Source organism: Lynx rufus, unplaced genomic scaffold (assembly GCF_022079265.1).
Source record: "Lynx rufus isolate CCGP_SWC_20201006 ecotype Redwood Valley unplaced genomic scaffold, mLynRuf1.p SCAF_29, whole genome shotgun sequence".
Lineage (NCBI taxonomy): Eukaryota > Metazoa > Chordata > Mammalia > Carnivora > Felidae > Lynx > Lynx rufus.
Genome location: NW_025814844.1, coordinates 6,603,546 through 6,630,986, shown reverse-complemented (window position 1 = coordinate 6,630,986; position 27,441 = coordinate 6,603,546). Strand labels below are relative to the sequence as shown.

Sequence of the window (27,441 nt, the reverse complement as noted above, 5' to 3'; positions counted from 1 at the left end):
ACCACGCTCATGTAGCGGTATTTTCTAATAATACAGGCAAGGGGACCGAGGCTCGAAAAGGTCGGTGGCCCACGTTAGACTCCCAAGGGGCAGAACCGGTACTCAACCCGTGGTAGGACTGAGAATTCTACAGACTTTGTGTGAATCCCGACCCGGCCATGGACTGGCTAAAGCACCGACTTCACCTCCCTGCTCCCGTGACCTCATCCTTAAAGAAGACAGTAATTCCAATTCGGGCTTGCCGTGAGGATTAAATAAAACAATGCCTATGGAGTGTCTAACAGCGCCTGGCTCGCGGCCGGAACTATAAATGTGAGTTCCCTTTCTGACCCCAAGCTTGGCGAGCTGCTTCTCCTATTTCTACGGCAGCTCCTCCTTCTCCGAGCTCCGGAGGCCACAGGGGGTGCCAACTGTAGAGCACGGTGCCCGCTTTGACGCGATAGCTGCATAGGGTACCAGCAGTCCTTAGAGGAGTGTGGGGACTACGCGCACAGCTGTGAGAAGACAGCGGGGACGGAACTAGGAGAACCTAGGAGGCAAGGGTTGGATGGAGGGGCCCGTGGGGGCCATTGGTCAACAACAGAGGGGGGGCTGGGACCCCACTGCACACACCACCCAGGGGGCCACTCACGTCTCCCGGACATCCAGTCTCCCGCAAGTGGCCAGTGTCCGCCTCTCTGCCACCCCACTTCACCCTTGCTACTTCCTTCCCTCCCCAGCTCTCGGCACTGTCCTCAGAGCCTCAAAAAGCAAGGAGGGTCCCAGGGCGAAGAACACTGGGGGCCGCGTCGGGCGCGCGAGCCCGCGGAGCTTAGGCCCCGCCCCCCTGCCCTCCAGCCCCCACCCCCGCCGCCGGCTGGCGGGAGGAGGGACATGCGCACGCGGTGGCTGGGCGCAGGGCGCCGGGAGGCGGGGGAGCGCGCGTGCAGTTCCTCCCCACCCGAGCTGGCGGGCGCTGCGGGGAGCTGGGCGGCCGTGGGCGGGGAACCCGACGCGGGAGCGGGGAGCGCGCCGCCAGCGGACGAGTGCGGGTGTGCGGACCCGCGAGCCCGGAGCGCAGCGTCTAGGGATGCGAGCGGCAGGGAGCCGCCGCGCCGTTGTGCCGGGTGAACTCGAGCGGCAGTGACCTCAGCGAGGGGAGAGCGGGACGACGGCGGCCGCCAGCCCCGCTGGGATCCTGGGGTCCAGGGGTGCGCGGGGAACGGCGGCGGCGCGAGAGCGCGGGGCGCAGACCGGGCGGGGCTGGGGACAGTGATGAGCGGGCGCGCGGGGAGGCTGCACGCCGCCGCCGCCGCCCGGAGCATTTGCCGCCCGAGCTGCTGCTCGCGGCCCGGGACCCGGCCATGGAGACGCTGAACGGCCTCGCGGGCGGCGGCACCCCAGAGGCGAAGCCGCTGCCGCCCGGCCAGCACCACCGCCACCATCACCTCCACCCGCTGGCCGAGCGTAGGCGGTTGCACCGCGCGCCCTCGCCCGCCAGACCCTTCCTCAAGGATCTGCACGGCCGGACCCCGGCGTCCGGCCCGGCCCTGGCCGCCCCCTCCTCGGGCCGAGCCCAGGCGCCCGCCGCCCCACGCTCTCCCAGCCTCGCGGGCAAAGCGCCGCCCTCGCCAGGAACCCTGGCCGCGCCCGGCCGCCTCTCTCGGCGCAGCGGCGGCGCCCCTGGCGCGAAGGACAAGCCGCCGCCGGGAGCCGGGGCCAGGGCAGCGGGCGGCGCCAAGGCCGCTCCGGGCCCCAGGAGGGTGGCGCGCACGGCGCCCGGGGAGCTGCTGCCCCGGGCAGGGAGGCCGCCGCCGCCGCCCGGGACCGAGCCGCTGTCCGCCGCTGCCAAGGGCCGCAAAGCCAAACGCGGCTCCGGGGCGCCCCCCGCCCGTGCCGCCGGGCCGCCGGTCCCCGCCGCCCCGATCCCCGCCGTGATCCTCGCCGTGACCTCCGCGGCCGGCTCCCCGGCTCCAGGCTCGCGCATCAGCCACACGGACAGCAGCTCCGACCTCTCCGACTGCCCCTCCGAACCCCTGTCCGACGAGCAGCGCCTGCTCCCCGCCGCCAGCAGCGACGCCGAGTCTGGCACGGGCTCTAGCGACCGGGAACCGCTGCGAGGAGCCGCTACGACAAGCCCCGCGGCTCGGGGGGCGCCGCCCGGCAGCCCCGAGCCCCCCGCGCTCCTTGCCGCGCCTCCCGCCGCCGGCGCCTGCCTCGGGGGTCGGAGCAGCCCGGGCGGGGTCCCCGCGGGGTCCCTGGGAACTGGTGTGGCGGAGGATGCCGGGGGACGCGCGCCGTTCGAGCGAACGGTCCCCGGGATCCCCAAGGACCCGGGTCTTGGCGAGCAGACCCGCCTGATCCCGGCGGCCGCGGTGGAGGAGGAGCTGCTGCGGGAGATCGAGGAGCTGCGCTCGGAGAACGACTATCTCAAGGTGAGCAGCCGGCTCCGCCGCTGGTGTCCCGGAGGCCACCCCGAAAGGTCTGGGTGCGGGCGGGGACCCGCGAGCCCTGCCTGCCCGGTCCTGACAAGCCCGTTCTCTCTTCTGCCCTTCACTTTCCCGCCCCCGCACACACTGGGCGTTGGGAACTTAAGCTAAAACTTCTGGAAGGAGCAGCAAGACCTGTGGGTCCGGGCGGGTTCCCACCCCACTTAGCTTTTCTTGTTTCTTGAAGTCTTGCTTCTTCCTGCTGACGTCTTTGCCTCTGTTGATGTGCCGGGAGAGAGGTGGCCAGAATCACATTTTGGATACACAGCCGACCCTCCGTGGGGCCAAAACATGCACACCCTCACCTGTGGGATCTGGCTACCCCTAGCCAAGGAGCTCTGGTCCCGGCCTAGGGCAGGTGCGTGTAGGTTCTGGAGCCTGCAGTGGGCCAGGCTGCGATGTGCCAGATGCTTTTCCTGCGTTTACAGAACGTGAGACCCCCTCTATTTTCTCGGAGGGGGGTGCTCCCAGTGTTTGGGTGATACACCTTAAGTTCAGGGGCCCCATGAGGGTGGCCTGTGTTGAGGGACAAGGAGTTGGCAGGTTTGGCCTGCCTGTCCTTTGTAGGCGTCCACAAGCTGGTGTTTTGTGTCAGGAGAGACCGCTTGATTTCCCCCAGCACTCCAGCACTTTTGAGGGAATTGCAAACCTCTGCCCCCCTACCTCTGAGGATTTTTCCTAAGGGCCTGCTAGCTAGCAATGGCCTTTTGGTCTCGTTAGCTTTGGTGCCCTCGATCTGACTTCCATCTTTTCTCCCAAGAGGAGGTCAGGTTGGTCCTGCAGAACAGAGGACTTACAGTGTTGGGGGAATGGGGTTCAAGACAGTTGAAGTGACTTGAGAGAAAATAAGGGGGGTAGTACGGGGGGCAACTGTTTTAATTTATTGTAGTGTTCAAGTTAGTGAATAACTACAGCGGTACCAATCTTTTCACGTTTCTGTTAAGATGATAACATATATCTCCCAAACCAGTGGATGTCCCTCCTTCATCTGGGTGATGTGACTTGTACTTTTTCTCAGCAAACACTGAATGTATCCAGTTGAGGCCCAGGCTTTGGCCAGTGGGACCAAGGGCATGCCCTTTTAAGGTGGTTAAGTGTGAACTTCAGACTGCTGACAGAATAGTATTCTGAACCTAAACTTCTTATCAGGAGCTGCTCTCCCCAAATGAGCCCAGTCGTTGTTTTGTCTGCAAAGATGTGGCAGTGAGGCAGAGAGGTGAGACCAGATTGGGAGTTGGGAGTAAGATGTTTCAACTAGTACATTTGCCTGTGTCACCCACTCTTACATAATAGACAACAGAACGATTTTCAAAGGTGCTAAAGAGAAAGGGCAGTGATAGCATATGTGACTCCATTTTGAAATCGCCGCTTTTGTAAATCTTCAGCAAATGTAAACTCCCTAAGGGCCAGAAAGATTACCTTGTTCGGTTATAGCTCCAGCTCTCAGCATGATCCCAGACCCCCAGTGTTTCTGATTAAATGGTGTTTATCCAAATCACGACCTGCTAAGCGACAGAAAATTGAGGGTTTCGTAAAACATGTTTCTCATCGCATCTTTGATCTTCAGGTAGGCAACAGTCGTTTTAGAGTTCATTCTGAGGTGACTATTTATTTGCTTTATCTTTTCACGTGGGTAGAGCCTTTGTGAATGAAGTAGGTGTCTGACCCTGGAGTCTGATGTGGTATATTTGATATTTCAGTGATTCTTCACAACAACATAGGGTATAATTGTTGTTATATTTGTCATAACCCCAGTTTCACAGACAAGGATGCTGAGAACCCGGAAAACTTAAATGACCAGCCCAAGGCCATCCAGCTAGGAGGTACAGCTTCTATTTTCCCCGCCCCTGGAGCCTTTGCTGTTTTCACTGCACCAGGCTGCATCCCTGTTCCCAGCAAGCCTGCTTTTCTCAGCGTATACTGCTTGCTTTTGAGTTGTTTTATTAGCTTGAAATGTTCCCAATGTTTAGCTTTCCTAGGGGGCCTCTTTTCATTTTAGGCGAAAGGGCCATAATGAACCCCTCTCCACTAGCCAGTGTACAGATGGTCATATAAATCCCACTGACAGTGTTTAATTTGTGGGAAATGTTCAGTTGCTGTTTCCTGTGGAGAAAGTGTCACGGCCAACCGTTTACTCTGCCTGAGTGCATCTCCCAGCCTTTCCCCTGTCAGCAGGAGAGAGCAGGAGGTAGAGGAGCTCTGAAAGAGGCTGGGAAACCAGAAGTATGCTCACAAATATACGTGTGAGTTACGTGTTTCGTTACCCAGAAGCTAAGTTACAATAGTTCAATTTGGGAGAAAACACAGCAATCCTGGCAGACTTCTCTAGAGGTCGGTGAGCACGCCCACTTGTGCACAATGGGGCTGTGAGCACAAGTGACCTCAGGAGTCAGAGGCAGGAGGCTTGCCTTGGCACAGGGCAAGTTTCTAAATTGAAACTTACCTTTGGTTGCTTTGGTTGCTTCTTTTCTCACAGTAGATCAATGTGCATCCTTGATCTGCTTTCTTAGAGAATGTGGTACAGAGCTCTTGTGATTAGACAGAGCATTCTTCTATTCAAATGTTACCTACCAAGAAGAGACTTGGCCCGGGCACTTTACGTTGGTATATCCTGGAGGACTGTGACCATGATAAGTGCCTCATTCTTTCCCAAGTCAGTTCTGTCACCATTACTGCACAAGACTGTCACACTTCCTGAGCTAGCATGACCAAAGGGTAATCAAGCAGAATCATCAGGCCTGCGAAACCATAGGCGGATGTCTTACTGACGGAGACCTTCAAGTGGAATTCTCTTGGTTTTTAGCCACTCTGCTGTATTTTTTAAAATAGATGTCAACAGAGAAGTACATACCTTCGGTTGCGCAGTGTGGAGCTGCTTGGGGCGTCCCTGGCCCTGCTATCTCTTCTTCATCAGAGGGCACCAAGTTGACTAAATGAAAAATGCACAACTACTCAATCCAGGTGGCTGGCTTTTTGCGTGAAAACACAGGCAGGAAAGCAGTCTTGTCCCTTTAGTCCCGATGAACTTAGATATATTTGGAAGTCTTCAGAAATTCAGGTGAGCAGTTGAATTCGGTTGTCCAAAGGCCTTTGCTCCTTTTTCAAACTGAACCCAGGCATGTTTCTCGGTGCTGAGAGCATCCACAAAACGCGGCTGGTGTGTTTCTGCCTGCCCACCTGCCTGCCACCGCCGTGTTTTGCCCAAGTGCTCTGAGATAATCGGACCAGCCTTAGTGCTCATTGTGAACATACTAATTATGTTCTCTGTTTCCACGGGGTTTTCAGGAGAATTTAATCAGCTGAATTTATTGACCTATTTTGAAAATGTTTTTCTTTTTTTTTAAATTTTTTAAAAGTTTATTTATTTTTGAGAGAGAGAGACAGAGACAGAGAGAGAGACAGACAGACTGCGAGTGGGGGAGGGGCAGAGAGAAAGGGAGACACGGAATCTGAAACAGGCTCTAGGCTCTGAGCTGTCAGCACAGAGCCGGAGGCAGGACTTGAACCCAGGAACTGTGAGATCAGGACCTGAGCCAGAGTTGGACACTTAACCGACTGAGCCACCCAGGTGCCCCCCAAAACGCTTTTGGAATTACTGGTGATGGGCTCACAATGTCCCCCTCCGCATGTGCCCAAATAGTGTTCTCCAAAAGTGCCAGTGCCCTGCAGGATGGATGCAGGTGGGGCTGCGGGGAAGGGTTGCTTATTTTCGCTCTGCTTTCTCTGTTATTCCCGAAGAATTATTTCTGGTTAAAACAAAAGTCACTGCTAGCTACCAGGGCAAGCAACATCCGATCCTTTGAAAGGAGTGATTCCCTAAAGGAGATGATTGGTAAGGTCATTTTTTATTTTATAGGTTGCAGTGTATCACCCCTGATCCAGCCTTACCAGCCTGTTTCTTACCGGAAGTAGTCTTTTGAGTTTCAAGCTCTGAAATGGTTTTGTTAAATTGGGCTGCTTGGATTCCAGGTGCTCAGCATGGCCCAGAAGGGAGACACTCACAGGCAAGAATAACACAGTTCTGAACAGCTAAAGTGTTGAGCTCCTCCTCTCCCTTTCTTTTGGAAGGGTTAAAGTGGACAGTGTTCCTATTCTTTCCTGACATTCCCCTTTCCACGCCCATTCTTTATTCAGCCTGCAAAAGAGCGGCTGTAATAATCTTAGGTGGCAAGATAATGTAGACCAGGACAAACAGAGCCCATCAGCTGCTGGGTGAACTGTCACTTGGTAAACAATGGTAGCGGCCCCTGTGCCTTCTTAGCTACAGCTGGGACTGTGCAGAGAACATTTTCATTGTCCAGAGGGAAATGAGGTGGATTATTTGTATATTACAACAGACAATAGTTTCTGTCTGCAACTCCCAGAAGATGGAATTATTTCAGCAGTAGCCAGATGACTGCTCCCCCTCTCCAAATTGGGTCTGTTTAAAGAAACGTTATTAAAATATTAATGTAGAACTAGTTATTGATTTTGGGTTGCTTAAAGGAGGCTATTATTTGAATAAAACTATCAGTATGATCAAGAGTTTGCATCCCTTAAGTTCAGATACGGTGCATTCAGTATCCACTGTGTTTTTAGTTTTTATTTGTGGGTAAAACTGTTTTCATTGAAATGTGTGTCATTTAATCTTGGTTTACTCTAGCGCGCACATGGTGCCTCATTATTTCTCTAATTTGATGTATATAATAAGGCTCGATCTGTTATCTGCAGGCAAAGGGGAGTAGTTGGGGAGCTTTGCATGACTTCAAGATTCCATTTTATATATGAAATTTGAAAAATAGATTTAATTAAAACTAAATTAGCTTTTTAGTGAGGTATGCAACAGACCTGATGTTAATTCAATATAAAACTTGATTAAGGGCAAGTTTTTTCTTAGTTTCTGTGTATAAAAAAACAACAGCAATTTTCTACTTTTACTTACTCTGTCTAAATTATATTTGCCAGAAACATTATATGTTCTGCTTGATTTGGTTTTCTTAAACATTTAAATGGCAGACATTTTTAAGGTTCTGTAATACAATGTATTCTAAATTAGGGCATGCTGTCAGAAAATTAATGTAATGGTAGCTTGAAAATCACTATCCATCATGACCCTAATCTGAATAATCACAGTTTTTGCTTTTCAAATGTCTGCTGCCAGCTTACACGGTTTATAATTTGCTTTTCTTGTAACTTCTTTTCACTGAACCTGAAAACTGCTTTTTTTTCAAGGCGCTATGAAAAGAGTTGAAACACTGGCCTTGGTCCCATCTCTGCAATAGACTAGTGTTGAAAAGCCATTTAAATGTTTGGAATCTCAATTTCCTCATTTTTAAAATGGGAGTATTAATATCTTTGCTGCACATTGCAGTGTTTTTTTCTTTTTTCTTTTTTTTTTTTTTGAGGACCAATTGAGATAATGGATATACTCACACATTGACAATTGTCAAGATCTAAAAACGTTAGCTTGCTTTATTATTTCACATCTATGGCAGGTTTTTTAAAGTATGACTTAAAGCGTATTATTGTTCCATTTGTCCCGGTTGTTGCAAATAATTTATAGTATTTACTGGAAAGAGCATGTGGGCTTGCAGTCTAGCTTCTATTTGTTAGCTATGAGGCTTTGGACAGATTTACCAGCATGAGTTTGCTCTCCTTGTCTATGAAATGGGGTAATATGTTCCTGGCAGGTTTAGTAATGAAGGGAAAATACTGAAAAAAGGATGTCTTATGTTCTACAAATATTTATTTAGATAACATATGAGTTATAAAAGCAATGATTCAAATACATGCAATTTAGTCTCTCCCTAATTTTCTTTTCAGTGCAACTAATGTTGGTGATTATTTATGCCAAAAAATGTTAGCTGTTTACATCTGGAGTAATGAATGATTTGGAGGTGTGGGTTCATCTAGCCCCTAAATACTGTTTGTTTGTTTGTTTGTTTTAGCTTGTAGTGGTTGTTTACACATCTATATGACATCCAGCATTTGATATTAGGGTCGATGAGGGTCCCGCCCAGTACAAAATTTGAAAACTAGAGAACATTTTTATCCCTGGAAGTTGTATCTTATGTTTTCTTATGGCTGTATCACACTTTAAACACTTTTGTTTGAGTAACAGGTAATTCCAGGCATTAATGACTTTGGCTTTTATAGATAAGCTTTCTAGAAGGAAACATGATCACAGACACTTCCTTCCATGAACAGAATGGCCACAGTTACTGAATATTTGTATGCATGCATATACATGTTGTGATTATTGCTTATATTGAACTGTTTTTTTACTAGTTACCCAATGAAACAATTTCCTTTTAACTGTACTCAGACACAAGTGTGGAGAATAGGCTCTTTCTGAAAGTCAGATTTATCATATACATGGTGAAACCTGAGGAAAACTTGACCTTGATTTTGAAGATTCAGGACCAGTCACCTAATCTTTACTAGAAGATTGACATCCATAAGGCCTGTTTTAAAGCTTGCAGTCTGCAGTTGGTCTCCCCTAGCATGGGTCGGGTCAAGGGCAAGGCTCCCACACAGCGGCATCACAGCCTCAGCGTAGGGATTGGGCGTCAGTCTGCCAACTTCTTCTTTGCTAGAGGTTGGCAAGCACCTTCCCGAAAGACCTGTGTTCTCCAGTTCCCCGAGGAGCCCAGCCTGTCCATCCCGTTCATATATGTAGATCAACTGACTGGCTTCCGTGCTTGGTCCATGAGCTCCTAGTCCCAGCAAATTTTCTGACGAGGAACGAGACTTACAGGAAGAGATCTCCATGAAGGAAAAAAGAACATAAAAAAAAAAAAAAACTTGCTTATACTTCACAACATTTTCAATGTTAATATTTACCTTTTTTAAGGCACACTAGAGCATCCTATGTTTTTAGTGGGGTTGTGACTGTTGCTATAGAAATTTTGTAAGAACACTCAGAAGCAGAGAAGAAAACACATTTTATTTATGTGACCACTGGGAAGTGGCAAAGCTTTCTTCTTTAACATCCGTTCTTCTTGGTAGCCCATTCAGACAAGCTCCATTTGGAGTCACAGTTGAGTAAGTCATTGTCTTAGTTAGGGTAGTGTGGGCAGATTAGGGAGAATCTACAGACTGAGGTTTGCGGGTATGAGATACCACACCTGTGCTCCTTCCAGTAGACGGCTTCGTATGATCGAGGTTGCCTGGACAGCTGTCTTTACCCTGTCTGTGCCAATTTGTGTTTTTCCATACAGATTCCCAATTTATTTGTTACACTTACACTTAATCTTTTCCAGGATAAATTACTCTTCAGGAGATTCCCTTCTGGTCAATTTCTTGTCTACCTGAGGCTTTGATGTTGGGAAACTCTTGTTCTTTATTATAAGTAAATCTCTGCTTTTAAGAACAAATGCAGGATTAGCGAGGGTAGAGAGAATCCAGAAACAAACTGAATAGCAGGCCAAGACCTGACAACTTAAGGTGTCCGTGTCACGGAGAGTTTTTTTCCTTGACCGTCAGTGTTAATTGAACAAAACAAATGGGAAAGACTGAGTGTATCCTAGTCTGGAGGCATTTAAACCATCAGTTACCAAACTAATCAAGAAAATTCCTAGAATGTTTTTCTTAATCTCCCACCCTCCAAATTACTCCTCGTTAAAATCTTTTGTAATATTTCAATAGAATTTCTGTCTCGCATATTGCAGCTACATCTGTGGGTCTGGGAAAAATTTTTCGTGATTCAGTTACAAGACTGGAACGACGCAAGGGTGCATTTAAGTTAGATTTTGGTCATCTTTACGATTTGGTCTTTGTAGGTATTGACCGATGTTTATGTGTGTTCTTCCCACAAATACTTATTGAAGGCCTGCTGCGTGGCTCACACTACTCTGGGTGCTGTGAATGCAGAGGAACAGACATACAAGGGGTCTGCCCTCCCAGAGCTTACATTTCAGTATGGGCGACAGACAGGAATAGGAAGAAGCACAAATAACTTTTAGCCAGTGGTGGTAAGAGATGGAGAGAAAATAGGGAAGGCAAGGGATTAGAGACCTGGTGGGGATGGGTGGTCGGGGAAGGCACTGTGTGTGCACCTTCTGGCTTATGTGATAGTGAGCTCTGTAAAAGCTGGGGAGGAACAGAGAGGGCCAGGAGTCCTGGCCCTATGAGACCAGCAGTGTGGCAGGGAAGAAGGAGGCCCTTGGGGAGGACATTTCTCAGCGCAGTGGGAATCCCCCTGGAGGCTTTGAGGGGTATGGTCTGAGTTCCATAGTAGAGGATAACTCCGGGTGGAGAATGGGCTATAGGGGAGGCAGGGAGCCCCACACAACTTGTCTATGTGTGCAGCTGCTCCCTTGGGAGGGATGAAGGCAGGGAATAACAGTGGTGTGCAGCCATCACAGGTAAGAGAGCGCCCTGCAGGTTTGTGGCTGTGTTGGACTGAGAGCACTGGAATGACTGTGGAATGGGAGGGAAAGAGGAGGGCCAGAAACCACTCCTGGGTTTCTCCTGAACCTTCATGCTGAAGGTCCTGAACCTCCTGGCGTCTTCATGCTGGTGCCAGAATCAAGTGGAGATAGGAAATAAAGCCCAGGTGGATGGAAAAACGCCACCCCAGTGTGTATTTGACATCATGCAAAAGGTTGTACCTTTGAAATTGAGTCACATAGTCAGTGCTGAGATTTGTATGGTGGTGCAGAGTTTTTAGAGACATTTGCAGGTATGTTATAATTCCAGGGCATTTCCGTTTTACGACCCCACTCAAGTTTATGTCCTTTGAAGGCGGGCTCTGTCCATCTCCTCTTGACACCTAGATTGTGTCTTAGAGATACAAGTTTAGGTCAATGTTTGGTGTGAATCCAAAGGTTTAGTTATCTGCAGAGCCGATTTCATTTATGATTCTGATTATGTAAGAAAATATGAGGGGGGGAATAAAGGCTGGCAGGCTGCAGTGAATAATCCATCCTGGTTTTTAGCTTCTGGATCCATGAGATTTGAATAGACATCTGAGGATATTGTCTGTGTGACCATTTCCAGAGGTCCTGTCACACAGGTGTGGCCATAAGCCGGTGGGTGAGTGTACAGGTGGTTAATATTTAGTATTGCTGAGCAGGGGGACACAGGAGACACCATCCTTTTTCTGGTGGCTTATGAGTCAACTCCATCTGGCTTGCGTAGGATGAATTGGACGAACTCCGTGCTGAGATGGAAGAGATGAGAGACAGTTACCTAGAGGAAGATGTTTACCAGCTGCAGGAGCTTCGGCGAGAGCTGGACCGTGCTAATAAAAACTGCCGAATCCTGCAGTACCGCCTCAGGAAAGCAGAGCAGAAGAGTCTGAAAGTGGCTGAGACTGGTCAGGTGGATGGCGAGCTCATCCGGAGTCTGGAGCAGGATTTAAAGGTGAGTGAGCTGATCAGGGTTGAAGGGCGGCTTATTCCCAGAAGGGGCTGCAGGGGTAGGGGAGGGGCGCGATCACAGATCTGAGACTGCCAGCCCTCGGCCCCACTCACACAGGGTCCTGATGTTCCGGTGGTGTTGCTCTCAACAGATGCCAGCATAAACATTCTTCCTTCCCCTTATGGCTTATAGGGAATGTGTAGTCATTTGGCTTTGACAGGCCAAGATTTAAACCTGCCGTATGAACTGGAATCTCAAAACGTAAGGGAAAGAAGTCATAGTAAGGGATCTACAATAAAAAAAAAAAAAAAATGAAAGAATTGATATCCGCCACTTAGCCTGACAGTTGTGTAGAATTCTACAGAAACGCCTTCTTAAAATTTGGAATATTTAAAAAATCTATTGATTATCAATTCAGTGATGGTCAAAGGCCACTCATAAAGGTTGACTATAATCACTTAACATTTTTATTGTTACTTAAGTTTCTAGAATGCAGAAACCTGAAATGACCATAACCCAGGTGTAGAGGTTTGATTTAACCGAAGGAGAGAGAGGATCATAACTAATCGTCTAAAGCTAATTGTCTAAGGTGTTTTTGAGAAGCACTGGCAGAAGTGGGAATGAGGCGAAGAAATTCCAGACTTTCTACCATTTGCTCTCTCCATGGGTAGCATGGCTTCTCCTGTGCTGTGATTATCAAATCATTTATCAAGAGGTGAATAATGCATAATGTCCTCCTCATTATGGGAGCACTTATGAAATCTCATTTCGCCTTTCATTATGATAACAGGAAAAGAATCTTTGTAATTCTATCAAATCTATAAACCCCTAGCAAAATGTCATTCAGTGGGATGTAAGGGTGATTTATATTTCTTTTGCAAAATCTTTCCTTGTTTCCTTTTAGAAGGTTAAAAAATGTTTAACTGCTTTTAACATTCAGATATTTTACTACTGTAGGCAATTTAAAACTTGACCGTATCATTTTACAGGATTATTTTGATTTTTTTTTTTAAAGCGGGTGGGTTTAGTATTATCTTAGGGAACAGAACTATTGATTGGTTGGTTGGTTGATTATTGTTATTGTTATTATTATTTCTAATTTATCATTAAAGCATGTGTGCCTGGGCAGAACTGGCATTCTTGGTGATACTCTGTAAGGAGGTAGGGCTATTCACAGTAGCCTTTTAATCAGATAAAAAGGTTGTATCCTTGCTCATAATGTGGATTTCATGTTTGAAACTAATACCTCCTCCTTTAAAGAGAGGCTTGTTAATATTTCCAGGGTCTTTGCCCTTTACTGTGATATCATATCACTTAATGATTCTGCCTCAAAAGTTGTTCGAATGTGCCTTTAGCACGCAGAAAGCTTCCCGTTCTGATGACTATCTCTGTTGGTTGATACAGGTAGCCAAAGATGTATCTGTTAGATTGCACCACGAACTTGAAACCGTGGAGGAAAAGCGTGCTAAAGCTGAAGATGAAAACGAAAGTCTCCGACAGCAGATGATTGAAGTGGAAATATCCAAGCAGGCCCTCCAAAATGAGCTGGAGAGACTGAAAGAGGTAATCCCAAAATGTATGGGGATTTCTTTCTTGGGTTTAACTGTTGGGGGTTTGGGGACTCCAGGTGTCCCATTTGGTGAACTATGGTTTATTAGTATGGCCCAGAAACCAAGAATGGTTTTTACATTTTTCATAGCCTTATAAAACAACAACAACCACACAAAAATAAACCCAACAAAGCAGGGAAGACTGTGACAAAGACAGTATGTTGTTTGCAAAGCCTGAAATATTTGCTGTCTGGCCCTCTACAGAAAAGGCTTGGTGAACCATGGTCTAAAGCTATTTTTTTTTTTTTTATAATTTCCATTCAGATGAGCTGGCCATTAATTCCTCTTATGGGCCCAAATGGAGTATATTATTACTAGAATACAAAATTAAGCAGTAGCTTTTTTCTTGAGTCTTCTTTTCCAATGAGCTGGAAAATATGTTATGGTTATCTACTAAACCTGTGTAAACAGATAATAGGCGTATGCCCCCTATAGCTATTATTCAGCCAATATGGTTTATTATTATTTTTTTAATGTTTATTGATTTTTGAGACAGAGAGAGACAGAGCATGAACAGGGGAGGGGCAGAGAGAGAGGGAGACACAGAATCTGAAACAGGCTCCAGGCTCTGAGCTGTCAGCACAGAGTCTGACGCGGGGCTCGAACTCACGGACCGTGAGATCATGACCTGAGCCGAAGTCGGACGCTTAACCAACCAAGCTACCCAGGCGCCCCGCCAATATGGTTTAAATGTAGGTTTTTCTTTTCTTTTTATTTTAGGGAGTGAATGTATTCTAGCACAGCGATCTAGAAAATGAGTGTGTGTGTGTGTGTGTGTGTGTGTGTGTATTTCCTTTGCATACAGTACTGCAAATCCTGTTTTGTTGTTGGCTTCCATTATAAGGAAGTCCACAAAACCATTCCTCATCCATCCAGCCATGCATCTGCCCACACTTAATTCAGTCTCTGTACCAGGCCCTGGGGATGCAGCTAGGAATATGGCAGCACAGCCTCTGTTACTGAGATGTTTACGGTTCAACTTGACATGTGGATATTTCTACTTCCCCACCCCCATCCCCTCACAGCCAGTCAGGTGCCCTGCTGTTCCTTGAGTCTGGGAGTGAGGGATGGTAGCCAACATTCTTTTTCCAGGGATCCATACCCCTGGGACTCAGTCCCTCACCTTGAGGTCTCTGCTAACATCTCACCTCCGCCACCTTCCCCTCCACACTTGCATATTCAAGTTGCCCCTGCCTCCACCCTGGCCGTCCTGATCCGTCTTCCCATCTGACACATTATGGATTTTGGTCAATTACTTGTACGTTGTCAGCACTTGTCTGAAAATGCCACGGGTTTTATTTCGTTGTTGCCTTCACTAATGTGCCTCCAGAACTTGAGCTGTGTGGGAAGAGGATTTGTCTGGGTAGTTCACTGTGGGGTCCCTGTGCCTAGAACAGTGCCTGGAACTTAGGCGGTGGTGGCATCAGGGAATCACAGGGTGGGGGAGTGAATGAAGGACAAGAATGTGGAGCTGTGGTGACCACAGCTTGCCTAGGGACACAGTGAGCTTCCCAGCGGAGGGGGTAGAGTCTGAGAATGTTCTTTCTTCTTAACCCTTGCTCCTTAACTTTCACATACACTTACCCCTGTGACTGGGGGAATTTCTCCTCTCCTTGTGGGTCTTTTTACCTCTACTAGTAATTTACTTCTTTCTTTCTACTTTTTCTTTTTTTTCAAGTTTATTTATTTTTGAGAGAGAGCGCACATGTGAGCAGCGGAGGGGTAGAATGGGGGAGAGAGAGAGAGAGAGAGAGAGAGAGAGAGAGAGAGAGAGAATCCCAAGCAAACTCCACGCTGTCGGTGCAGAGCCCGATGACGGACTTGATCCCACAAACCATGAGATAATGACCTGAGCTGAAATCGAGAGTCCAAGAGGCAGATGCTCAGCTGATAGTCACCCAGGCATCCCCTTTTTTTCTCCTTTGACCTAAGTTTGCCGGAAGGTTTGCCATAATAGTTTCTTTTCCCAAAATTTCCAGTTTGAGCCTTACCTTGAGGGTATAGAAAATATCTTAGGAATATATTTTATAAATTTTACATGTGTGTATGCTTACCTATAAGTATATAAGTTACATATACACATAAATGAGGAAATAAATATCTTTAAAGCAAACAAAGCTGCTCTTGCACACGTCAGTGGATTTGCCTAGGACTTGGCATCAGGTCACAAATAGCTCCTGAGGGAGAAGAAATGATTGCTGACGTTCAAAGCCAGGCAAGGGTGAGGCAAGGATCTTCAGAGACCGTGATGTTGGCTCAGGCTGGATGTATGCAGAGGAGGTGACAGGGCCAGCCTGTCCCTTCCACTGTGGGTTAAAATTACTCACAGAGATTGCTCGATTGGAATGCCATCGGTATTTTACCTCCAAGGTGCAGTCAGCCTGCATATTTCCACCAGGCTTCTAAACGAACTGTAAGAACTGACAGGAGTCTGAGGAGGGTACGTGCGGAAGACTTGTACTGGAGGCAGCGAACGATGGGACCAGGCGATCCAAGGTTCAGAGGTGGTAGAGGAGGTATTTACCGCAAAGTGCCAGCTGTGGTCTCCAGGAATGGGTTCCTTTTACCGATGCCAGAAAAGAATACGCCATGAGCTTTGCTCCCAGGCGAGGATACTATTTTCTCCATCTTGAATTTTGCTCGGTAGTAAATTTCACCTCCGAAATTTCGTAAATGGATAAATCACATTCTGGAAAAAGCAAGGAGAGTTCGTGCGTTTCACGCATCTCTACGTGACAGAAGTAGTTGCAGAGGACTGTGTCCTCCCCCCGCCCCCGCCTCCCTCAACCTCAGAGAACAATGAAATAGCTCATCTCTGTGCCCCTTCTGCTCTGGGGCTGCTGCTGAGGCTTCTCTCTAAAGCTTCAGACTGCCTTTTCAGCTGCCTGGGGGACTTTCCCGTGATGGATTTCTCCTCGCACTTCAAACTCAGAGTATCCAGAAACAGACTTGCCACCGTCATCCCCACGTGAATCTCCTCCGTCTTTCCCATTTGTACTAACGGTGCCACCGTCCTGTTAGTCACTCGGGCTTAAGCAATGGCACTGCTCCTTAAACCTCTCTTACTGTGCACATTGAGATCACCTGTTTTGTGCTTGAGGCTCTGCTCTTCTGCTTTTGCTGTCTTAGGGAAAGTTTTAGACCCTCTGTTCTATCCATACTTTGGTCTTCTCTCAAGTGACTGTTCGAGGGCTGACCCTATGCAATCAACACATTAAAGGCAGGTACTTCAGTTTCTCCCTTCTCTGTTTTATCTTCTACATTCCCTTAAATCTGACAGTGTGACTCTTTAGCATGACACAGGGGACCTTTCCTGCTGGGGACCATCCCTGTCTCCCAGCTGGTTTTCCCACTCCACTGCTGTAAACCCTGGAGTGAAATAAAAGGCAGCAGAGCATGGTGAGAAGAATCTGTGCCCTTTGGTCCCTTTTGAACTAACAGAGTGGGTCCTAGAAAAGTCACTCTCTCCATTGATAGATAAGATGATTAAAGAGGGTTGGCAAAACTGAGAACAAACAGGGTTGATGGGGGGTGGGAGGGAGGGGAGGGTGGGTGATGGGTATTGAGGAGGGCACCTTTTGGGATGAGCACTGGGTATTGTATGGAAACCAATTTGACAATAAATTTCATATATTGAAAAAAAAAGAGGGTTGGCAATATGAAACCATGAGGAATTGCCCCTTCTGGATAGCTAGTTTGCTCTCCTGCTTCCTTGTGCCTATTCACATCATGGTCTGTGCACCCAACACCCATATACTCCTCCACTTGTGCAGGCCTGAAACATTTTTGCCTTTTTGGGGAGTATATTTCTTCTAGCACTCAACTCTATGGTGGAACATCTCAACAGGCTGAAAGTAGTTAATCTTAGCTTGGTTTCAGCTTCTTAAAGATTGCCCAAGTGCTTCCTCTGAACGGTATTTCATTCTACCAAAAATTTTTGAATACTTGTTATATGTTATTATATGTTAGACACAGTAATAACTGGCCAAGTTAGTTGGCACTTGCAAGGGACAGGGACATGTTCTAGATCGTTCCAGGCAATGAGGATTTTTTTTTTTTTTCTTATTGAGGTATAAGTTTATTGGGTATAAGGTATAAGGTATACCCAAGGTATAAGGTATAAGGTATACCTGAGATATAAGGTATAGGTTTATTGACCCAAAACATGACATTAGTTTCAGGTATATAACATGATGGTTCAATATTTGTATATATTACAAAATGATCACCAAAATAACTGGTGATAACATTCATTACTAAACACAGGTATAAAATTTTTTTTCCCGTGATGAGAACTTCCAAGATCTACTCTCTTAGCAATTTTCAAATATGCAGTATTGTTAACTATGGTCATTCTGCAGTACAATACATCCCATAACTTATTTATTTTATAACTGGAAGTTTGTATCTTTGGACTGCCTTTGCCTCTTTTACTCATCCACCCTAGGGATTGTTGAATGAAGCCACAGAGAACTAACTAGCAGTCAGATTGCTCTCATGGGACATCTTTCAGTACCATTCAGGGTATGATATTGATTCTCTGGGTTTGGTTGAGATTTCTTTTGTGCCTAGTAAACGGTTCAGATTTTGTGAATAGGTCTCGAGTGCTTGAGAGGAAAGGGTAAGCTCCAATTTGGGGGCAAAGACTTTAAATCCATTAGGTTGAAGACTCAAACTTTATAACTCACAGCAAGTAGTACATTTTGTATCATCATACAAAAACACAAACATAAAGGTTTCACAAAATAATGCTTATCTTTGCCATATGGGACCCATTTTGATACTTTCAATTCTATTCAGTTCCGTTTTTTATTTTTTTATTTTTATTTTATTTTATTTTTTTTTTAATTTTTTTCAACGTTTATTTTATTTTTGGGACAGAGAGAGACAGAGCATGAACGGGGGAGGGGCAGAGAGAGAGGGAGACACAGAATCGGAAACAGGCTCCAGGCTCTGAGCCATCAGCCCAGAGCCTGACGCGGGGCTCGAACTCACGGACCGCGAGATCGTGACCTGGCTGAAGTCGGACGCTTAACCGACTGCGCCACCCAGGCGCCCCCAGTTCCGTTTTTTAAATGGTGGTTACAAGTTTAATTTACAGTCCATTAGTGGATTGCTGCAATTTGGAAAAATTTTATTAGATGGTTTGCTAATTGCGTTGTTCAAAAATTTTATATCCTTTATAGTTTTGTCTGCTAAATATATCTATTTAGGATAAAAGTATGTTAAAATCACCTGTTATAATTTTGTATTTAAGTTTTCTTCTTGTAATCTGTCAAATTTTGCTTGAATATTTTGAATATAAATGTATAAGTTTAGAACTGTTTTTGATGATGAATTGTTCCCTTTATCATTTGATAATGATCTCTTTATTCTAATGTATTCCTTTATTTTTTTATTATAAAGACTATTTTGCTTTTATCATGTATACCATATTTTTTTTTGGTCAGTATTTGCCTAGTACAGCTTTTTGGTGATTTCCATTAGTTTCTATTTTTCTATGGCATTATGATTTAGATGTATTTCTTGTGAATGGTCTATAGCTGTCTTTTTAAAAATGTAATCTGATAATATCTTCTTTAAAAATGTGAATTTAATCCATTTACATTTATTGTGGTCATTGATGTGTTTGAATTTATTTTTATCACTGTATCTTATGCTCTTAAACTCCATGCCTCTTTTTGTTTCTTTTTTCTGTTTTTTTTAATGTTGATTTTGATTGATTGATTTTTTTTTTAATTCTCATGTCTCTTGCTTAAGAATTTGTACATTGTATTATTTGAGTAATTACTCTTACATATTTAACATGCATGTTTGACTTAACATCTAAAACTAATCATTACCTCCATTCTTCTCCTGAATAATGTAAGCATCTTAGAAAAGCTTCAACTCGGGGCACCTGGGTGGCTCAGTCGGTTAAGTGTCCGACTTCAGCTCAGGTCACGATCTCACAGTCCGTGAGTTCGAGCCCCGCATCGGGCTCTGGGCTGATGGCTCAGAGCCTGGAGCCTGCTTCCGATTCTGTGTCTCCCTCTCTCTCTGCCCCTCCTCCATTCATGCTCTGTCTCTCTGTCTCAAAAATAAATAAAACGTTAAAAAAAATGTTTTTTTAAATAAAAGAAAAGCTTCAACTCAATCAACTCCTATATTTCATACTATTATTACATAGTATCATTATAGTTTCATCTTTTTGAAACCATTTCCCCATAAGTTGGCTAATGTAATAGTTAATCCTTATTTAGATTTATTTACACATTTTCCACTGTGTCATCATTGCTTTTTGAGTGTTACTCCTTCCTTCCTTCCTTCCTTCCTTCCTTCCTTCCTTCCTTTCTTTCTTTCTTCCTTCCTTCCTTCCTTCCTTCCTTCCTTCCTTCCTTCCTTCCTTCTTTCCTTCCCTCCTTCCTTCCTTCTGAGTTCACTTTTCTTCTTATTGATCTATTAACATATCCTTGAGTAGTTTTCTTTTGGTTAATGGTATCTTCTAAAAATTTTTTTATGTCATCCCCAGCCTTGAAAGATATTTAGTCAGGCATAGGATTTTAACACTTTGAAGATAGTATTTTCATTATCTTCTGGCTCTATTTTGCTATCAAGAGGGCTGCTGTCAGATAATTCTCATTTTTGTAGATGGTCTGTCTTTACTTCCTGGTTACTTTTATGCTTTTCTTTTTATGTTTGGTGTTCTGTAGTTTCAATCAGATGTATCTAGATTTATTTTTATATTTTATGAAATACTCATTATCAATCTGTTTATGTCTTTAATGAAATCTGGAAAGTTCTGTCTTTGAATAATTTTCAATCGTGTTTCTTCTCTGTTCTCTATATTACTTCCAGAATTCCTGTTAGTTCATGTGGGAACTTCTGTTGATCATTCTTATTCTATATTCCATCTTGCCTAACTGTCCTTGTTTGTTTTTTAAGATCTTCTTACTTCTCTGTGCTATATTTTGAGTAATTTTTTCATTTCTTGTCAAGTTACAAATTATCTTCTTTACAAAATAATTTGTTTTATTAATCCACTAAGTTTTTAAAAAATTTTTTAATGTTTTTTATTCATTTATGAGAGACAGAGACAGAGCACGAGTGGGGAAGGGGCAGAGAGAGAGGGAGACACAGAATCTGAAGCAGGCTCCAGGCTCCAAGCTGTCACCACGGAGCCCAACGCTGAGCTGGAACTCACCAACAGTGAAATCATGACTTGAGCCAAAGTCGGATGCTTAACCGACTGAGCCACCTAGGTGCCCCTTCATCTACTAAGTTTTCATTTCAGTGAGTCTACTTTTCATTATTAGTATTTTTAAAATTTAGCTTGTTCTGTTTCATAAATTTCTTTTTTCCTCATCTTCTGTTATTTCTTCTTTAAATTTTGAAACATCTTAAAGTCATAGCCTCTTTCAGTTTGTTCCATTGTCTTAAATTCTTGATGTTACTAATCCCTGTGTTTGTCAGATCTACTTCTCTCTTTATAGCGGATTTTTTTTTTTAACGTTTTATTTTGTTATTGAGAGACAGAGAGAGAGAGACAGAGCATGAGCATGGGAGGAACAGAGAGAGAGGGAGACACAGAATCAGAAGCAGGCTCCAGGCTCTGAGCTGTCAGCACAAAGCCCAACGCAGGGCTCAAACCCACAAACTGTGAGATCATGTCCTGCACTGAAGTCAGAGGCTTAACCAACTGAGCCACCCAGGCACCCCTAAAGTGGATTTTTTTTTTTATGAGCTCTTCTTAGTGGGAATTCCCTGAAGTTTGTTGACATGCTTTCCAATGAGATTTTGCATTAGTCTTTTCCCGATGCCTCAGTAGTATTATTGGTCCAAATATAATTGTTAATTTGGGACGTGTGGACTTGTGTGCCAAATGCGTTGTGTCAAATGGATATCAGACTTGTATGTGGCATACATCTAAAGATTTTTATACTTAAAAGGAGATTATTTTTTTCACACCCAGTGTCCTAAGCAGAAGCTTATTGCTCTCACCCTCACTGAGTGATTTTTAGTTTACTTCAGTGGGTTGTCTGGGCGCATTAATTGAAGAATCTTCTTACACCCTTGGCTTTGAGGGCTTATTTCTGGGTGTGATAACTTCCATCAGTCCCTCCTGCCCTCCACCCCCTAATCCCTTATGCATTTCTGACACTAGGGAATTTTCCTTTTGTGTATATGTGAGTCAACTGTCTATAAATTTCTGCTTTTTATGTTTTCTTTAGCATTTCTAGCTGTTTTGGGGGGGGGGAGGGCTCGTGATAGTTCAGTGTGCTATGTTGCCAAAACAGGATGTGATCCTTCAGGGTTCAGCGGAAGCTTTCCAGTAGCAGCTCTCAAGTGCCACAAGTAACCCCAGTGGTCTTCCAGTTCATGACTCAATGACTCAGCACTTTTGTCCCCGCCTCTTGGTTCATTTCCTTCCACCTTGCTACTCATCAGTTCCCATCTGCCCTGGTTTTCTTTTTTCTTTTTCTCATGGATTCAGCTACATCATGGCTTCCACTTACTGTATTCTTTCTCTGTAGGTATCTGACAGGGACTGGATGTTTTTGTCCCCACCCCCCCCTGCCAATTTATATGTTGAATCCTAATTCCCAGTAAGATGGAATGAGGAGGTGAATCCTTTGGGAGGTGATTGATTTATGAAGGTTGGAGCCCTTGTAGATGAGATCAGTACCCTTATCTAAGATATCCCAGAGTTCCCTTGCCTCTTCTACACATGAGGACACAGTGAGAAGATGGCTGTCTGTGAACCAGGAAGTGGGTTCTCACTAGACCCCAATCTGCCAGCGTTGTAGGATTTTTTACCTCAATACCTAGGGTTCGTTGTCTCACCACTTTGAAGAATGAAGAGGTGGACACAAAATGAGCAGCAGGCAAAAGTTTATTAGAGTATAAGATTAGAAAGGAAGAATAGTAGGAAAGCTCTCTTTACAGAGAGGGGACATTCGAAAGTGAAGGCCGGCAGACTACAGGCAAGGGACTTTGTTTTATAAGGTTCTGGTCCCCACCCCGCTTCCCCCTTGTTCCTTCTCAAGTTCTACCCTTTTTGGCTTGATGGCTCCAGGTGCTGGGTTATCCATTCCTGATTGGCTCATTTCCATTGTAGGAGGGGTGGTCTATGGCCATGCCTGCCTTTCCTTGTGGGTCATACACTTTATGGTCTACTTCTTATTTTTAGTTAGGTCTTTAGTCAAATTACTGAGGGGAACCTGAGGGGAGGGAGGTAGGTGATTACAGTCTTAAGAGTGACCTTACACCCAAGGGACTTTGCTGTGGTCAGAAGTTCCCAGTGTTGTTCCAAAATATGTGTTTTTCCCCACCCAGGGACCTTGGATCCTAACCTTTCCCTCTCTGACTATTTTATCCTTTCCTTTCCTATCATACCAGCACCATGGTCTTAGGTTACCCAGCCATCAGAATTGGATCAGAGATAAGGATTTGTTCTTTAAGCCACCCAGTCCATAATATTTGTGTTACAGCAGCCTGAACCTGAAAAGACTCAGTCAGTCTTTCTGCTTTTTTCTCAACCAGTGGGCGAGGAGTTTTCTCTGTGTGTCATCACATTCAAACTATCAGGCAGCTGAAAAGTCTGGAAACATTGGTGTACAAACATAATAAATGGTTTATTGCTATTACACTATAGTTTAATAAAACATTATCTGTGTTTCCAGACTTTACGGTCCTCCTTATAAGAAAAAGATATGCTTAAGTGAGCCAGTGTAAAGCATCTTTGGGCAGAGTCCCCATGCCAGGGCCTCTCCTTGGACACTGACCAAGTTGTTGGCAGCTGCTGTGCAGTCAGTCAGGGCCTCGCTCCCGGCCCCGTCAGCAGTGGACGGCAGGGCCGGCAGGGCGTGGGATACAGGCAGGCATTCTGTGTGTTAGCTTGGCAGGCTCTCCAAGACACCTCAGAAGGAAAAAAGTAGCATCTGGTTCCATTTGCTGGTTTCATGAGTTAAGGGGGCAGGGTGACTCTAACTGGAGAATAGGAGGCGGGGAGAACTGCAGTGCCCTGAATGATATCCCAGTTAGCTGGCCTGTTAAGTTAATAATGAGGTGAGATGGGATGATGGCGGGAGCGGGAAGAATCAGGGTGTCTGGTTAAGTCTTCTTCCCAAACACTAAAGCATGAGTAGAGTCTGGTGTGTGTGTGTGTGTGTGTGTGTGTGTGTGTGTATGTGTGTATGCACATGTGCAAATGTATGTACCTGTGTGTGTGCATGTACACATACATGCAATGTCTGCACAGGAGTCTGGAGGGAAATGGTCTTTTGCACGTTCTGATGAGACCAGGAGGCAGGGATGGGATTAGAATAGAGCCATGTCAACCAAGGGAGTAAACACCGGGCCGGGAAATCCAGAGTTCAGAGGCTGGGGAGGATTAGGAACAGGGCAGCAGCTGCAGGAAGATTTGGCATAAATAATTGTGAGTGCTTAAGCTGTAAATGGAACAGTTTTGGTGTCTGGGAAGAAAGAGGGTGTGTGTGTTCCGTTCAACAATCACAAATCGTACTAATGGCTGATTTCATACACTTGCTGGAAAGGCAGAGGGAGAGCCCGTTACAGTCTCTTCTGGCCACTCACAGTCACTTGGAGCCATTTCTTGTCCAAATCAAGAAGGGCTCATCTTAAGGTCTTCTAGAAGGACCCACTTGACAGCGGTCCTTACGCTCTCTTCTTGGGCGTGGTCTCGTTTGGGCCTTGGCAGGCCTCAGGACGTGCACGGGGTAGGCTTGTTTGCTGCTGCTTGCTGGTGCGCTGTGCTGGAGGGGCTGGCGGGGAGGTGGGGCTTGCCCAGGTTAGAGTTTTCAAAATGCTTTCATTTCTTAGGTTAAGTTACTTTGTTAAGTTTTATGGCAGAGGACTGTGTTACTTCCACGTGGTGTGGCTGTTACGTTGGAGGAAAAGAAAATGGTGGACAAAGGAAGGGCGGTGGAAAGAGTGACTGAATTTGATGGCTGTCTTGTGATAAGGTGTGAAGGCACGCGTGGCCAGACCCAGGCCTGGGGACCTCAGGCCTACTGAATGTCGGAGCCAGAAGAATCCTGGAGATGAGTGGGCCAGCCTTCCTATCACCTACACGAGGAAACCGAGGTCTGGGTGGGTTATGAATGGCGGCTACCCCAGGTCTCCCCGACTCCCAGCAACTCTTTTCCGCTCCCTCTTTCCTCAGCTCTAGACCCGCCTCCTCCCTTCTCTACAGGCCCAGAAGGAAGAGGCAGCTTCCCAGGTCAGAGTGGGAGGCGAGCGCTTGTGGGGCCAGCTTGACTGGGGTCTTCAGGGGAAGCTGCTGGAGGAAAGCCGCTCTGGTGGGTTGGTGAGGAAGGGCACCCGTGTCTTTCTTTGACCCATTAAGGCTTCTGTATAAAATTAATTTCTACTTTTAGAAGTATTTATGAAGCTGCTTCTTTCATCTCTGCTGAGAAAATTATAGGAAGAAGGAGAGCAGAACTTGTCTTTGAAGAGAGTGAGCGCAGGCCTCCCAACCTGCCTTACCACTTGCTCCCATGGGAGCCCCCCAGGCCCCTCCCCCTCCCATCCAGCTTGGAGGTGCCTGCCATTCTTCCCCCAGGACTGTGCCAGGATGCCTCTTCTCCCTGTTGAAATGCTGCCCGATCTTTAAGAGTCCCCCAGAAATGCTATCTCCTCCTTGAAGCCTCCTGCAACATTTCTGACCTCTGAACATTCTCATATGGTCAAACCATCACATGGTTGCTAGAGAAAGTTTGAAAAGCAGAGGGAGAAAGTTTCTGTCATGCTAACTCCCAGAGGTAGAGCTCATTTTTCATATGGAATTGGAAACATAGTTCATATAGGTCTTAGTATAGTATTTAAAAAAAATTTTAATACTTGTTTATTTTTGAGAGAGAGGGAGAGATAGACAGATAGACAGAGTGTGAGCGTGGGAGAGGCAGAGAGTGAAGGAGAGACAGAATCCGAATCAGGCTCGAAGGCTCTGAGCTGTCAGTACATAACCCGCCATGGGGCTCGAAACCACATGGTGAGACCATGACCTGAGCCGAAGTTGGATGCTTAACCAACTGAACCACTCAGGCACCCCCAGTATGGTATTTTTTTTAATGTTTATTTATTTTTGAGAGAGAGAGACAGACAGAGCATGAGTGGGGGAGGGGCAGGGAGAGAGGGAGACACAGAATCTATCTGAAGCAGGCTCCAGACTCCAAGCTGTCAGCACAGAGCCCATCGCGGGGCTCGAACTCATGAACCGTGAGATCATGACCTGAGCTGAAGTCGGACGCTTAACTGACTGAGCCACCCAGGCTCCCCTAGTATAGTATTTTTTTTTTAATTGAACTTTTAGTTTGGAGACTCGTAGGTTCGCATGCAGTTATAAGAAATAATGCAGAGGGGTCCCGTGTATCCTTTACCCAGTTTTCTCCAGTGGTAAAGTCTAGTCTGGTATCATAACCAGGATGGCGATACTGATTCAGTCAAGCTGTGGAACAGTTCCATCACAAGGATCCCTCACCTTGACCATTTAGGGCCACGCCCACTTCTCTCCTGTCCCCACCCCCCTCTGTCATCCCTGGCAGCTGCTGTGTTCTCCCTCTCCAAAATTTTGTCATTTCAAGACTGTTATATACATGGAATCGTTCGGTGATTAACCTCTTGGGACTGGCTTTTCTCACTCTGCAGTGTTCTCCAAAGGTTCATCCAGGTTGTTGCGCATGGCCTTTGTTGGTGCCCTTTCACTGCCTGGTAGTATATGAAGGTGTTCTGGCATTTACCCGTTTGCTAGATGCAGGACACCCAGGTTGTTTCTCGTTTGGGGCTTTTGTGAATAAAATTATCGTGAACATTTGTGTGCAGGTTTTTGTGGGAACATAAGTCTTCATTTCTCTGGAATAATTGCCTGAGGGGGCTCATTTCCTGGGTTGTACAGTATTTGCATATTTCCTTTGCTTTTTTTTTAATGTTTATTTTTCAGAGAGAGAGCGTGTAAGAGTGGGAGAGGGGCAGAGAGGAGGGAGGCAGAGGATCTGAAGTGGGTTCTGTGCTGACAGCAGAGAACTTGATTTCAGGGCTCGAACACATGAACCGTGAGATCATGAGCTGAGAAGTCAGAGGCTTAATTGACTGAGCCCCCCAGGTGCCCCGCATATTTTGTTTTCTTAAGAAAGTGCCAAACTGTTTTCCGGAGGGGCTGTCCCATCTAACATTGCCACCAGCAATGAATGAGCTCTCCAGTTTCTTGGCATCCCCACCCGCATTTGGTGTTGTCATTGTTTTTTACGTTAGTCATTCTGATAGGTGATCTCTCATGGTGGTTTTATTTTATTATTATTATTTTTAAGATTTTATTTTTAAGTCTTCTGTACACCCAATGTGGGGCTCAAACTTACAATCCCAAGATCAAGATTCCCACAGTCTTCCTCCTGAGCCTGCCAGGCGCGCCCCTCGTTGTGGTTTTAATGTGCATTTCCCTAATGGTTGATGATGTTGGACATAGTTTTACATGACCTTTGCCATCTGTATTTCCTCTTTGGTGAAAAGTCTCTTTATGTTTTTTTGCCCATTTTCTAATTGGATTGCTTGTTTATTTTACTGTTCTTTTTTTAGACTGGTGTTGAGTTTTCAGAGTTTGTTCTGTATTTTAGATATGGTCTGCAAATATTCTCTCACTCCGAGCCTTTTATCCATTCAGTGGGGTCTTTCTCCCTCCTGGCATACGTTTTTAATTTTGATGAAGTTCAATTTATAAATATTTCCTTTTATGGTATCAATTCTAAATGCTCTTTGCCTAGCCCTAGGTTTTGAATATTTTCTCCTAGCTTTTGGAATGTTTTATGGTTTTATGTTTTACATTTAAATTTAAATCCATAGCCCCATTTTGAATTCACTTGGGATATGGCATGAGACTTAGGTGAAGTTCATTTTTGTGCCTACGATGTCTAATTGCCCAGCACCATTTGTTGAAAAGGTTATTTTTCCTCCACTGAATTACTTTGCACCTTGTCAAAACTCAGTTGGACATATCTGTGTAGGTCTGTTTCTGGGTTCTCTGTTCT

General features: G+C 45.7%; 1 protein-coding gene across 4 annotated transcripts in view; it reads left to right on the top strand.

Annotated features, from left to right (window-relative positions):
- The first annotated feature begins 1,343 nt into the window (after positions 1–1,343).
- MTCL1 (microtubule crosslinking factor 1) overlaps positions 1,344–27,441 on the top strand; it is a 128,868-nt gene continuing 102,770 nt past the window's right edge. For all 4 annotated transcript variants that reach the window (XM_047090301.1, XM_047090300.1, XM_047090303.1 and 1 more), the window contains exons 1-3: positions 1,344–2,414; positions 11,589–11,813; positions 13,215–13,373. In XM_047090301.1, the coding sequence (XP_046946257.1) occupies positions 1,344–2,414; positions 11,589–11,813; positions 13,215–13,373 (1,455 nt within the window). The remainder of the gene's footprint in view (positions 2,415–11,588; positions 11,814–13,214; positions 13,374–27,441) is intronic.